At 36.6% G+C, this 15,612-nt stretch overlaps 1 protein-coding gene across 1 annotated transcript; it reads left to right on the top strand.

The window, feature by feature from the left end:
• The first annotated feature begins 969 nt into the window (after nt 1-969).
• Nucleotides 970-9,328, top strand: LOC116724570 (annexin A1-like). Its single transcript, XM_032570338.1, has 12 exons — nt 970-1,373; nt 1,604-1,710; nt 2,243-2,348; nt 2,519-2,613; nt 3,678-3,791; nt 4,542-4,632; nt 5,189-5,325; nt 5,513-5,606; nt 6,295-6,390; nt 7,392-7,450; nt 8,511-8,633; nt 8,713-9,328. The coding sequence occupies exons 2-12, from the start codon at nt 1,642-1,644 to the stop codon at nt 8,767-8,769; spliced, it is 1,041 nt and encodes a 346-aa protein (XP_032426229.1). The 5' UTR covers nt 970-1,373; nt 1,604-1,641; the 3' UTR covers nt 8,770-9,328.
• Nucleotides 9,329-15,612: the final 6,284 nt, after the last annotated feature.

Raw genomic sequence — 15,612 nt, 5'->3', positions numbered from 1 at the left:
ATGAGAAAACCACCAAAAGAGAACAAAATAGACAAAGTACATACACTTAAACCAATTTATTGTTAAAATTTGAGTGTAAATATGCAACATTCACTACTGCAATGAATATAAAGAAAAGTCACGCAAAAAATATTGTACTTTAATTCAAACAAACATTAATTTGTCCTTAAATTATGTTGATCAGTAGTGACACCCTGCAAGATGATTGACATAGAAAGAAAATTGTCTTGTGCCTTTTCTAATTTGTGATGTTTATACATTTGATGTCTGAAGATTTAAACTGCAGTGGAGAAATTAGGTTAATTTAACATGTCACACATTCATGGTTGATATTGATTTGATTTAAATAAATAGTAATATATATACAGTATATATATATATATATATATATATATATATATATATATAAAGCAAGTGCTAAATCTGCTAATTTCTTTTTGCAGTGATTTCAATATTTCATAAATTATTCAGTTAACTGCACATACCTTTTAATTTATAAGTACATTTATAGATTAGGTTAGATAGGTAGATTAGATTTATTTATTAGGTAGGCTAGATTTATTTGTGTGAGTGGATTATTTGTTTTGTTACCAACATCTGGTGGGAATTTCCTGTCAACATCCCCTTTTTGATTATGTTTACTGGAAACAAAACTGACATGATTAATACTTTTTTCACTGTGCATTTTGCGTTTTTCGATTGTTTAAGCTTTCAAACCGTACAGCAACACGTTCACAAATAAAGACTGCAATGTATTAAGTGTGGAGTTGATTTAATGGACTTTGTATTCAAAAAACTGTTTAATTAATTCTTGGTCTACATGTCCTATTTTCTAAGTTAGCTAGGAATAAATCTGCCACCTCCAGCTATTCATGATTTAACCCCAATCATTCCTTAACTTTTCTATCCTACAAAACAGTTTTTATTTTATTTATCAGCAAAGCCTCCTGTCTGCAAACTCAATGTTCTGAAGTAACATGTGGAACAAGATTTCGGGTTCATAGCTTTAGTCCAGCTCTCCTTTAACACCAAACCTCTGAACGGAAGAATGTGGACCGTCTGGTTCAGCCGTCGTTCAACAGAACCACACTGGGTGTGTTCGTGGATTCCAGTCTCTTTTGTTAGCTTGTCGTTGTCAGTTGTTGTCGGCTTTTATCTGATTCCTGAATCGTTTCCATGAGTCACAATCGGATTGAGTTAAAGGGGTAAAAAGGTGAAAACTGAACAGGAGCTGCTACACCTGTAGGAGACCTGGTGGGAAAGCTGACAGGTGATTGGCTGATGCCGTTCAGGTAAAACTACCTAGAAAAGGGTGGAGAGGGGCGTGATCTGAATTCACTGCAACGTTTGTCTGGACGAGCTTTGTGACTCCGGTAAGATCCTAAATGTTTAAATCTGTCAGTTTTTTAAATTATTGTTTTGTGTTTTTTGCACTTTGTTAGCTTCCTGTCTTTGTTTCTCACCTGCGTCCAGGTGATCCAATTACGCACCAACCCATCTTTGTTTCTTCTGTTTTTCCTTGTTTGACAGCTGAGGTTCTTCTCTCCATTTCTCTTGTGACAACTAAATTACTTACAAATCTCCTATTTTTTGTCCCCTGCAGGTTTGTCCATTGAAAGTGGTTTTAAAACTCGAGTTAAAATGTCTCTTTTCAAGAAGTTCTTCAAAGGTATCATCCACAACAGAGACCCAAAGGAAGAAACCGTCAATGTGAGTATACAGGTGGAGGCTAATACATTTAGAATATCATTGAATCAAGTTCAATAATTCAGTTCAAAAAGTGAAACATTTACATTCAGTTCCCAAAATTTATTAATTTTGATAATTTTGATAACCACAAATTGGTTTTCATAAAATTAAAATATTACACAAGATCAGTCCAAATGTCAACTATGTTAAATATTTTTAAGCCATAAAATGTATTTTCCTAAAAAAAAAAAAAAGAAGCAGGTAGCTTAGTGTGTTTTATGCAAGTATGGAAAGCTTAGTGGAAGAAAAAACTGAAGTGTAAGTTATATTCATCACAGTTAACACAAAAAACAGCTGAAAACAGAATAATTTCATATGCAATTCACTTTTTGAATTGAATTATTGTAATAAATCAGTAATAATCTATGTTGAGATTCATCTTTGGACTGATTTCTGCAAATCAAACACGTCCATTATCATTTCCTTGAGCCGTATTATGTTTTCCGCAGTATTTATTGTTTTGGTAATAATCTAATCTTGGTTGTTTATGAAGGTGAAGGAGAAACCCAAACCAAAGTACTACGGGACGGTCACTCCGTATCCAAACTTCAATGCTAGCAGTGACGCGTCGATCCTTCAGAGCGCCATTCAAAGTAAAAGTGAGTGATCAGAAATGTTCTTGTTTCTAAGTTTTAGATACAAAGGCTGTGAAATGTGTTTTATTTTTGATAAATTACTGAAAAACTTTACCATTTCAGGTCATTTGAGGTTTTTATTGAGGTTTTGTAAAAGTGACTATTTAGCAATGGTTGTATTTTTTTCTTTCTAGAAGTGGATGAGGATGTGATCGGTGCCATTCTGGCGAAGAGAAACAACGAGCAGAGGCAGAAAATTAAAGCCGTTTACGAATCGTCCTTTGGAAAAGTAAGTTGTTGCTGGATCCTGAGTGCACAAAGATGCGTCATCACAGATCCTTCCTCTGCAGCCGTCAAAGCGTCCTTCTTTCCCCGGCTTTAAAGGGAACACTGGTGTATTCTTTCTCAAGGTTCCTGGCAGGACAAAGAGGAGATTTTTGTTCTTGTAAAAATGGCGGACAGAGCGGGAGAAGATTACAGTTTTAAATAACTGAAAACGGTTCCTTAGTCATGTTTTTTTATTATTATAAATTTGATACAAATTTAATTTAATGAAATGTAGGTTTAACTGAATAATAATAGAGTTCAGCATCATTGAGACACAGGACACTGAATACTACAATAAAATTCACTGTTATGTATTGAGAGTTTACTAACAACGTCTTACAATAACATATTACATAAATACATTAAATAGAGAAGCTTTAATGGCTTTAGAATTGGTGGAATTTCTGATGTTTTTCTTTAATCTCATTTCCTAAAAGGGAAACAAGTGTTTTTTGATTATTGTGAGGGTATTTGTGAATTGGCTAAGTTTATAATAAGATTAAAAATGTTGAATTGTTTGTACTTTTAGGTATTGGCTGGTCAATGAAGCCAAACAATACATGTTCAAAACAAACGGAGAGATCCGGTTCAATTTTCTTTTAGCTTTTTGCTAGCTTGTGTTTAGCCTCGTCACGGTTGCTAGGTAACGGAGCATTCGCTGAGGATAAGGGCGGGAATCAATCTGAAAGCTCGACCGTCCATTTCGACAGCCGCTCATTTCCGGTCGTCTTATTTTGTTGTCAGATTTGATATTGTGAGATTTTATTTTCCCTGCTTTCAAACAGGTAACTGTGTCCGTATGCTTTTCTTTTCAGCACTTTTAAAAGGTGAATTTGAAGAAAAGTTTAGTTAAATACAGTATTAAATGTCACCACCAGAGGGTGCTACATTCTACTAATGGGACTTTAATGATGCTTAAACTACAGATGCATCTCAGTAACTTCGCCATGAAGTTTATTTAAGTAATTCAGGTTCAAAAGTGAAAAGTGATTAAATAAATTTAATCCTTTGACGTTGTTTTTCCAGAATCTGGTTAAATCCCTGAAGCCAGTCCTCAGGTCACATTTGGAGGATGTGGTTCTGGCTCTGCTGATGCCTCCAGCTCAATTCGATGCCTACCTGCTCAGGAGAGCCACCAAGGTAAACCAGTAATGATTTACAATCTTAACTGTGATCAAAAATACCGAATCCTTTCTATCTGTAGTACGAATAAAACAAGTTTAAAATGCCACTATTCATAAATGTTAACATAAAAAGATGCACTTTTGTTCTATTTTCAGTACCAGAATGAAAATATTAATATTTAAAATTAATTCACATAAATTATCTAGAAGTAGGGATTATGTAGAATAAGAAGATCTCAGGATAATTCGTCAGATTTTGGTACCAGACCACCAGCAACAAAATGGTGAAAAAATGCCTTAATTTTGGTCCAACATTTTTGCCTTTTATCTTTTTTGGGGGGAATTTAGTTTAAATGATGATTTTTGTCCTGTTCATTCTGCAAAAACATAAAACCTTACCAAATAACTTTGGTCTAGATTCTCACACAAATATCTTAGTGCACTTGAAATATTAACTCACAAATAACTTCTCAGTAAAATAGGAGCTTGTTTTAAAGAAAATAATTCTTTAGTATTGATGAAACAGTTTTAGTTCTATTGGCAGATAATTTCACTTATAACAAGTCATTTTTTAAATGGCTTCATCGGCCACTAAGCTTGGACGGGACAAGCTAGTGTAATTTTTGAATTGTGGTCGGGGGGCCCCCAAAAAATCAGCCCAGGGGCCACATATGGCCCGCGGGCCGCCGTTTGGTCACCCCTGTGTTTTAGGATCAACGTTGCCGTGCGTTGCTGATAAATTTCTTCGTCCCGTTTGCTGCCACAGGGTCTGGGAACAGACGAGGACGTCCTCGTCGAGGTTCTGGCGACGAGATCCTACGCAGAAATTCAAGAAATAAAGAAAGTCTTCAAACAAGGTTTTTATGAGATCCTCCGTTTACACGCGGTTCTCATGTGACGTCGCACTTCCCTGAACTTTGTAACTGACAGTCGGCTTGGCAGGCGGTTGCTATGGAGTTGCTATGACAACAGTAAACAAGCCAGAAGCTAGGAACTAGCTCTCGTTTTGTTCCTATCTAACTTATAAACAATAAAAGCACATTACAACTATTTCATAACTCTATCCACCTTTGTTTAATAGTAAGATAAACTATCTGTGATATTTACTGTATTTACTGCTAAACTAGCAAATTTAGCATAGCTACTGTAGCTTTTGTCTGCTAGCTTTGGTCTAATTTCTATTTCAAATATCTTAGTACGTTTGAAATACAACAAAAGTAACTTACAATTAACTTTTCAGCAACAACTAGGAGATTAAGGTTTTGTGTTTTTGCAGTGAGGAAGCTCCGTCTCATACAGGTCGATCCCGACAGCAGCCATTTTGTTCCTGTATCTTTCTCACTGGTCAAGACTGTCCATATATTTTCTTCTGTTCAGGTTAAAAGTTGAACATTTTGATCTGAATTTTGTCAGAGTACCAGAAGGAGCTGGAGGAGGTGATTAAGGAAGAGACCGGCGGTGACTTCACCACAGCACTGCTGGCCATGCTCAACACCAAGCGGGACCAGAACACTGCGGTCGACATGGAGCTGGCCAAAAAGGACGCCAAGGTAGAAATTAAATTAAGAAACGCAAGTCTGAGTCATTCAACTTTGGTTATTTTGTGATTTTTCTTTATTTTTATTGTTTTGATTTGTGTACAAGTATGAAAAAAACATAAGTTCATGTGTTGAAGTTGAGATTTTAAGATTCAGGTATTTCTTTGTGCTCATTTTATTTTAATTTTTTCTTGTCCAGATTTTGTTTGAAGCTGGTGAAGGCATCGGCAAAGCAAATGTGTCGACCTTCATCAACATCCTGACCACGCGCAGCGGGCCGCAGCTTTCTAAAAGTGAGTCACAGGAAAGTGTTGATTGTTGGGTTTCACCTGGACAAACAGGTGGAGCAGCACCGACAGGTGACCGGGTCACACCTGGGCACCAAACAGAAGACTGGCTGAGAAATATTCAATAACCTGAACAAGTTATGTCACAATAATTTGAGGTGATGTTGCGTTTTAATCATACAGGAAAGCATTCAGGCCACTAGGGGGGGTACATTTTTCTGAGATTAAATTTAGGATTCTGATATTTTCATATCAAACTTTCTGCTAAAAAGTTTGAATCAATATTTCCCTCCCAAAAAATTCTGGATTCAAAGAAAAAATTATTTATGAGGAAAAACAAAAATTTTGAGATTAAAATTAGAATTGTAGGATTTTTTTGACATTTTGAGAGAAAAAGCATTAAAATTCTGAGGAAAAGTCTATTTTTTTTTTTTTAGATTAATTAGAATTTTAACATTAGTGGTAAAATTCTGATATTTCTGAAAAAGTGGCCATAATCTTCTTCCATATGGTCATGTAATCCAATTCAACAATTATTCTTCGCTTTTCAAGAAAAAAAACCCAATATACAATACAACAATAACAATACAATATCTTCAACTTTATAGCAGAAATATATTTAAAAGCAGTACAACATATATTCCGTTCAGTCGTTCAAACATGAAATGAAAGTTGTGTTTTTGTTTCCTGCCAGCGTTCCAGCATTATGCTGCCATCAGCGACGTCACGCTGCCTAAAGCCCTGCAGATGGAGCTGAAGGGAGACATCGAGGACTGTCTCATTGACATCGGTAGGAGGGCCTGTCACCAAAACTCATCACTCTGTGTTATTATTATCACGATAAACAACAGTACTGCCATTAACAGACCATTCCCAACTAATAATATGATTAGTAATGGCTTGTTAATGCAGGTATACTCACTGAAATATAAAAAGTCCTTAATTTCTAAAGAGAATTTAACACTCCAACTCAAACATTTTAAATATTCAGAGTATTAGAATTTTATGTCTCACTTGTTGAATTTGTGAAAAAGTAAATACAATGAATTGCTCCCTCTAGTGGTGGTTCTAGATGTGGCAGCTCCTTATAAATCCAATAATTTACACATTTACATCCTAATCAAATTTTTGACTTTTCAATCTCAGAATTTATTTTATTTTTATTTTTTAACTTTTCTGAGATAAATCTCAAATTTCAGAGGTTTTTTTCTCGAAAATATTTCACTTCTGGATCTCCAAAAATATTTTTATTTTTTTATTTTTTTTATTTTCAGACTTGAGTCAAAACTGAGCGTTTCTCAAAATCTTCTGAAATTAATTTAAAAAGTTTTTTTCTAGCAAATCTTTTGACTTCAAACTCAAACTTCTGCATTTTTCTCTTGAAAATTTCTGTTATTAATATTAAAAATTTGAGTTTTTTCTATAAAATGTTTGACTTTTGGATCTCAAAAATGTTTCTAAAAATGTGAGTTTTTTGGGCAGAAATTAGCTATTTTGTCTTTATCTACAATGGCCCTAATATGTTGTTTTGCTCTTAGAATTGGATCTCAAACTGAACAGAAAATTGTTTATTTTTTGTTCAGTTTCAGCCCAGCAGCATCCAGCTGGTTTAAATGTTTCTCACCTTTCCGTTCATTTTAAAAAAGGTTCTGGACGCGTTGAGCTGAACCCTGAAGCTCCACAGCTGGGAGACACAGAAACATCTGGACTCTATTATTTTTAGTCTGTGACAGAGTTTTTATTGTTGTATTACGTATTTTATTTTTACGGAGTTTCCTCTTTCATGTCCAGTGAAATGCGCCTGGAACACACCGGCTTTCTTTGCTGAGAAACTCAATCGGGCCATGAAGGTGAGTGAACGCGTCTGCTGCTCCTAATCCCACTAAAAACATGGTTAAAATAGGGATTAATCCAGATTATTACGACTACAGTGTTCATATTTTACCATGTTTTAATAAACTTCTTAGTTTGGAGCGATATGGAAAGCTATTTTAACATAAAATCAGTTTTAGCTGTCTGTCATTAAATTCCAGATGTGTAAAAATTGTTTTGTATGATGCCGTATTAATACCAGTGTAGATAGAAAAAAGGTACAATTCTGCCAAGAAACCTCAGAAAGTTTTACATAATCTCAGGAATGTTCTAGAAGTTTTTTTTTTTGTTTCTGGGATTGAAAAGTCAAACATTTGCTAGAAAAATTCAAATTTTGACTTTAATCTCAGAAAATTACTAGAAAATTTTTTGAAATTTCAGAGTTTGTAAAGTTCAAAATGTGCTAGAAAAATTCAAATTTTGAGATTCATCTAAAATGGGAAATTTCTGAGGCTGAGAAGTTGAAAATTTGCTAGAAAAAAATCAGAAATGTTGAATTTAATCTCAGAAACTCTTTAGAAAAAAAGTTTCAGAAATGTCTGAATTTGAAAATTCAAAACTTTGTTGGAAAAAACAAACATTTTCTAGAAAAAATTGAAAAGATGAAAATTTTAAACTTTTGACAAGAAATTCACTTACAACATGATTTTTCCTCGTGTTATACGTAAAATAATCTGAAAGTGAAACTAGAACTTTAAAAAAAAATCTATATTAAGAAATTAATGACTTAAAACAAGCTCCTATATCTTGCTCAAAAGTTACATTTTGAGCAAGATATAGTTTTGTCTTATTTAAAGTTTACCAAGACATTTGAACTGGAAACTAAACCAAAAATACTTGGTAAGATTTTGAGTTTTTGCTGTGTAGAAAGTAACTTTTGGCAAACTATATTTCTAAGATTGTTAAAGTTTTTTATGCAACATACAGTTTTTGTTAGAGTAACCATACATAATAATTTAAATTAACTTAGTTTGATCCATGAAAAGGAATCAAAATTTCCAACCAAAACTTCATTTGGTCCATTTTCTGCCTTACCAGGGTCACGGTACGAGTGATCAGACTCTGATCCGGATCCTGGTGAGCCGCTCCGAGGTCGACCTGCAGAAGGTCGTAGAGGAGTACCGGGCAATGTTTGAGAGAACCCTACATGAGGACATCTTGGTAAAACACGTTTCCCAAACTGTTTCTATGTTTACATTTCAAACCACATCAATAATGTTTCTGATTTTGTTTTTAACAGAACGACACCAAAGGACATTATCAGAAAGTCCTGCTTGCGTTGTGCGGACCGAGTTAAAACCTCGGCCTCTGAGGAAGCAAAAAATCTGTCAAATTCATGCTCTAATAAAGTTTCTCTTTCCACTATTTGTTTTACTGCTGCTGGTGGAAAAAAATACAAGAAGTTTGCTTGTTTATTGTTTGAATTTGAGATTATATCTGGAAATTGTGTTTAAATGGAGACGTGTCTGATCCAACATGCCTGCAGGAAGGACATTTTATGGCTAATACTGAGATTAACTGACACAAATTCAATAAAAATACCTTTTTGATCCCAAAGGAAAATTAAATGTTTTAACTGATATTATCCAAGGTTCTTCAGAGTTCACCAGAAACAGACAACCTTCACTTCCTTGACATGAATATGCTTTTTATTCACTACGTAACAGAAGATTGATGCTTTTTTTGTATTGTGTTGTTTTTTCTGCAATTATTTAGAAGTTATGGATCCAATTTGATTGAAAACACAAACAAAACTTGTATTTATGTTCTACATCTCCGCTAAGACTTAGTGGAGATGTGGAATAGTGAGTTAGCTAAGTCATAATTATGAGATTAAAGGCTTTACTTTCACTAGATTGGTAGAACTGGTATCTGTAAAAAGTCACAATTCATCTGTTGTACTAATGATATAAAAATACTGTTTTTAAACTCAAAAGAGCCGTTTTCCGCAATACATTTAAAAAGCTAACAAAAACATACTGAAACTATAGATTACAACATTCTTTGTTTTAACTGTTGCCTAGCAACAGCCATGTTGCTAGGCAGTTGCTATGACAACATAAACAAACTACAACAATGCTAGCACATTACAACTTTTACTCATTTACAGTTTTGAGTTTTAAGCCTGATATTAACAACGAGGCTTAATCAATCCTAACCAACTTTCAACAAGATTTATAAATCAATAGTTTTAGTTTTTATCTTTTACTTTTTCATGTTGTTTACATCGATTTATTATAAATTTTCTTTCACACTCCCTTTTTCCACAATACAAAAGAAAATAAATGTTTGACTAAACAAGCAAAATTAACTTCCCAATGTTTAGATATTGAAAAAAGTTCTATAGATTATCATATATGGCACGTGTGTCAAACTCAAGGCCCGAGGGCCAAATCTGGCCCGCCATAGCTTTTTATGTGGCCCTCTAGACTCCAAATCATAGCAATGGGCCCCTCCAGTTTTTACAAATAACCGCAAAATTCACACAAAAATCAACAGATCCCCACATGTTTTCTGAGTTTATCGACATTTTCTGAGTTTATCAACATGTTTTCTGAGTTTATCAACATGTTTTCTGAGTTTATCAACATGTTTTCTGAGTTTATCAACATGTTTTCTGAGTTTATCAACATTTTTTCTCAAAATTGTCCATAAACATTTGGGTTCAAGTGCCTGCTGTCTCAGCCTGACCTGATGTCAAGTTATAGTCCATGACCGATAGAGCGATTAATAAAAGATCACATTTAACATCATATGTTAGCGCAAATATTGTAAAAAATTCTCTACAAATATTTCTAAATTAGCGCCACAAAATCTGTGATGATTGCAGAAAAGCACAAAAACAATCCTGGATGAACTGATTAGTGTGAAAAGATGTTCAATATTATGTTATTTTAAGAAACACTTATTGATGCTGAAACACCTATTTATTGATATTTTAACAGTTTCATTGGTTTTTATCAATATGTTCTGGCACAACAGGCCCTTTATGAACATTCAGGTTTTTGATCTGGCCCAAAACAGAAATGAGTTTGGATAAAAACGAGTGAATCATGGACTATTTTGAATGTAAACAAGAATAAATATTGAGATATTTGGTGGTGGAGTGATGTCACACTGCCAGCAAAGGAAGATTCTGTGATGTCTTGCAATATCACTGACCAGTTCAGACGTGCGCAAAGCTCTTTCAGGTAGTTTACCAATCGACCATTTTAGTGATTGTATTGAGGAAAAATGTTTCACTTATTTCAGCAATACTGCAACAAAATGATGGGACCCCAGGCGAGAACGGGAGTCCAGCAAAACCCCCAAGGCAGCTTCGCTCCTGCACATCTGGATATCTTAGATGAGGAAACCCAAAGACTGGACTCCAGTCTGGAAATGGAGAGCGCCAGGATAGAAGACAACCAAAACATGGCCGACCTGGAGGCCGAGCTGGAAGAGATGGAACTCCGGCTAAAACAGCAGGAAGCTCTCAGAAAAAGGTTTATCAACGAGGTCAAAGAGGCAAAGAGAGAACTAGAGAGACTAGAGAGAGAAGAGAGAGTAGAGAAGTCCAGTGATCCAGGAGTCCTTAACTCTGATGTCACTGCTTACAAGGTTCACAACGATGTGAAAGACATGAAGGAGAAGCCTTTGCAACAAGACTTTGAGGATTTGAAGTTTTGTTGCAAGGGGAGGTTAGAAGACGACCAAAACCCGGCCGAGCTGGAGGCCAAACTGAATGAGATGGAACTGAGACTAAAAAGGCAGGAAGCTCTCAGAGAAACGCTTATCAACGAGGCCGAAGAGGCAAAGAGGGAACTAGAGAGACTAGAGAGAGAAGAGATGTCCAGTGATCCAAGAGAACTTTACGCTGCAAGCATTGCATCCAAATTTTACGACAGTGTGAAAAACATGAAGGAGAAGACCTTGCAGCAGGAGTTTGAGGAGTTAAAGGTGGCCCACCTCCTCAGCCAGGAAGCATTTGTAGCTGGAATACAGGCTGAGAGAAAGAAAACTGAGGCTGTCCAAGAAGAACTAGACCAACTCCAGACTTCCTACAAGGAGCTGCGCTGTAAGTATGAAGCAGATATTTCTCTGGTGAGGCAGGAGGTGAAACGTGAGAAAGACGCAAACATAGAAAGAGAGAAAGAGAATCAGAAGCTCGTCAACAACCTGAGAGCTGAGAAGGAGGAGCTCTTCCAGAAAATGGGAAGAGAGATTATAATTCTGAGAACGAGGGAGAAGCAGATGCTAAAGAAATTGGATCAGGTTCATGTTTCACACAAGGAGCTAAAAGGTAGGTTTGAAACAGACAATATGGATTTAAAGCAGCAGGTTGAAACCTACCAGAAGCAAATAAAGCAGGAAAGAAAAGCACATCTGGAGAAATCAGAGAAGGACAAGGCGAGTCTGGACAAAATGAGAGCTGAGTTTGCCGTCCTCCAACAAAACGCAACAACAGAAATTCAAATCCTGCAAGACAAGGAAAACAGTGCCCAGGCTGAGCTGGAGAAGATCAACGGTTTGTACCAAGAGCTAAACTGTTGGTATGAAAATGAAGTCACTGCATTTAAACAGCAAACAGAGAAATACCAGCAGGAGATCAGATGTGTGAAAAATGATCTAGAAAGAGCTGAGGAAGAAGATATACAACAAAAACACATCACAGATTCCCAAGAGGAGGAGGAAGACTCACAGAGCCAAGTGGACCTGGTTAAAGTCTTAAGTCAAGAGGTTTCTTCAGAGGAGAAACTCTCAGGAGAAACTTTATCAGGTTGTTCCAACGATCTGGAATCCACAGAAGAGACAGAGATCACTGGAGAAACCGTCCTGGAGGATTTGGACAATCTGGATACTAAAATCATGCAGGATGGTAAGAAGAAAAAATCTAAAATTTCATTTTGGAAAAAAGTACGGAACACTCTGCGATGGCAGAAGCCACAAAAAACAAAACTAAAGAGTGAAGACAGTCAAGAACATGTCTAATGTTCTGGATTTTGATATTCAGAGAAGGAGAAAGACGAGCAAGAGAGGAAAAGAGGAATCAAACTCATGGAGGTTGTAGCCTCTGTGTACGGGGCGCCAGGCCACGCTCCGTCAAATTTAAAACGTTAAAGTTTTATCCCCCATTGACAAACTAGAAAATAGATCCCTTCCCAACTCAATTGGAAAAAACGTGGGCAGCACGGTGGTGCAGCGGTTATCGCTGCGTCTTCACAGAGACCATCTGTGTGGAGTTTGCATGTTCTCCCCGTGTTTGCGTGGGTTTTCTCCGGGTGCTCCGGTTCCCCCCACATCTCCTAAAACATGTAGGTCAGGTCAGTTGGTCACTGCAAATTGCCCCCAAAGATTTGAAGAAACCCCAAACACATGTGCAGCTTTATTGTTAAGCTTTAAAATTAATTGAATTAGCCGTACGTTAGCCCTTTTCCCTTCGCTGTTTTAGCGCCGCAGCAACACTGGGCTCAATTTTTATAGCAACAGCTATATCTCATCGCCCAATTTGCCAGATTTTTTGTGCGTAGTCAGAGAGCACTGCCGAATGCGTAGGTGCATATCGCCTGGTGGACGGGTGCGGGAACTGTGCCAGAGGGTCTACAGTGGCTGGCGGGTGGCAGTGCCGGCACCCCGCGGTGGCCAATAGGCCGGAGCGGTGCTGAGCTGCGAGGGCTGCACGACGCCGCTTGCAGCATTAATTTATTTTATAATTTTTTTATCCAATTACTCAATTAATCATAAGAATAATTGATAGATTACTAAACAAAAATATTTGTAAACAAAATATTTGTTTACAACAGGCCTAGTAAAATAAAGTTTTCTGAAAAATATTGTTGTTCGGAAAACAGTTTTGAAGAATTGCCTAGTAACAGAGTTTTTTCACTCTCTCTTCAGACTGAGTGGCTGTAACCTCTCAGAGAGAAGCTGTGAAGCTCTGTCCTTGATAGGTTTATTTTAATTCCTAACTAGCAAAGATTCAACCAGAGTTATAATTGTCTTTTCTGCAGAAAGGAGAGACTTGAAAACAGACGCGAAGAATCGCTGTAAAACACTGTCTGGGATCAACTCTGCCCGATCTTTCTCTGCATTTGGCTTTATTAGAAAATACAAGGAAGGAGGTTGGGCCTTCTCACATAGTCACACAAAGAATTTGACCAATGACCTTTTTCTACAGGGTGCTCTGGAACCTTCTGTGGACATGCCCTTAAAAGGGCATGTGGCTGACCACAACTAATCAGTTACACATGGAGCTGATAACACAGGAATGTGCAAAGTCTCTAGCCTCCAGGCAAACATCCTAAAAATGGTTAATAGTGTTTCACAGAAGGAAAGGAGTCAAGTAAACTACACACAAAATAATAATATGAAAACATAATCTTTCAAATAAACTCACAAGTAAATGAACTTAGATAATTATTCTAACAGTCCTCAGTTCTCAGCTCCCAGTCCTCCAGCCTCAGAGAACTGGACCTGAGTAACAACAACCTGCAGGATTCAGGAGTGAAGCTTCTCTCTGCTGGACTGAAGAGTCCAAACTGCAACCTGGAAACTCAGGTAAAATGTTTTGAATCCTAGTGAAGCCATATTTCTGTCCATTAACTGCTGCTATAGATGATGCAAATGTTATTTCAATAGTAGATTATTAAAATAAAAATGACTGACTGTGATGAGGCTAATCATGCTAAGTCTTGACACATAAACTCAGCTGGTTTTCATTTACTCCAGGCTGAAAGAACCAAGAAGACAGGAATGTATAAAGGTGGGGATCAGGCTTTAACTGTTAGTGTAACGCTGGACACCGATTGCTGCATCCTCAGTGTACAAAGAAACATTATTGCAGATTCTTCCTCCAACCAGTTGTTAGACTTTCTCGTCCCTTCTACAAATGATAAATGTTGATTTTTATTATCTACAGAATGAAATACAGCTGTATTACTATTCTATGTTATTAACAGGTGAATCTCCAGTTTCTTGTGTATTTTCCTCTCGTGAAAATCACCAGTTCAGACTTTGGGTGCTACCTCAATGTTCTCATATTCTCATCATGTGATGAATTGTGTGTCTGCAGCTTATCAGGCTGTTTGGTCTCAGAGGAAGGCTGTGCTTCTCTGGCCTCAGCTCTGACCTCCAACCCCTCCCATCTGAAAGAGTTGGACCTGAGCTACAATCATCCAGGAGACTCAGGAGTGAAGCTGCTGTCGGCTGGACTGAAGGATCCACACTGGAGACTGGAAGCTCTCAGGTATGGAGGAACCTGCTGCAGGAGCAGAGAAGGTCTGATAGAGGAGGAAGAGGGAGAAATGTCTTTAGTCAGTCTGTGGGAAACATTTAGAATGAAGATGAATATTTAGTCTCCAACTGAAATGTTTTCTCTGAAACTGTGGTATTAATAAATGGATGAATAACATGGTGAAAATATAACTTGACATTCTGAAACTGCTTCTGTCTCTTATGACAGTTAAATAAATCAAACTATTACTGTATTTTAATCCCACCAGCAAACATTGTTGCCAGACATTTTTTCTAACTTCTAGAAGCTTTAAATGAATTATTTTGACTTTTGGCAGCTGCTTAATGTTTTAAAATAAAATAATAGTGTGTCTTCTCTAAACAATATCAATTTCATGTATCCAGTGTGAAAGGTCACATGACCAGACCTCTTTACTTCCTGTGTGACGCTGGACATAAATGTTTGTCACAATCCTGTACAAGAGGAAGTCAGTTAAATATTTAAATAAACAAATATGAATAAAATATTTTGAAAAGATGTTCTTTCAAGAGTTTACTGCTGATATATAAAGAAAATCGTATCTTTTGATCATAAGAAAAGTGAATGTAAGCGTGGCAACAATTGTTGTTTCATTGCAGACCTTCCACTTCCTGGTTCTGCTCTTCTGAAAGAAGAAACTACAAACCAGATGGTATACATAACTGATTATGTACACCACATAATCAGTTATACAACATTTATCACACCTTGACTTTGAACTCTTGAGTTATTCAAGTCAGGTAAAAGTCCAGTTCTGTTCCCTCACATCTCTGTGCAGGTGTGGTACCAGTCTGGTTCTGCTGTGGTTCAGTTGAGTCTCAGTTTGTTGTTCAGATTCTCTTTATCAAATCTTTGGACCATTTGAACAAATTTTAAGTTTGATTTTTT

The sequence above is a fragment of the Xiphophorus hellerii genome, chromosome 8 (genome assembly GCF_003331165.1).
Source record: "Xiphophorus hellerii strain 12219 chromosome 8, Xiphophorus_hellerii-4.1, whole genome shotgun sequence".
In the NCBI taxonomy this organism is placed as follows: Eukaryota; Metazoa; Chordata; class Actinopteri; order Cyprinodontiformes; family Poeciliidae; genus Xiphophorus; species Xiphophorus hellerii.
The sequence above is the reverse complement of the archived record's forward strand: the minus strand, read 5'-3'. Positions and strand labels throughout refer to the sequence as shown.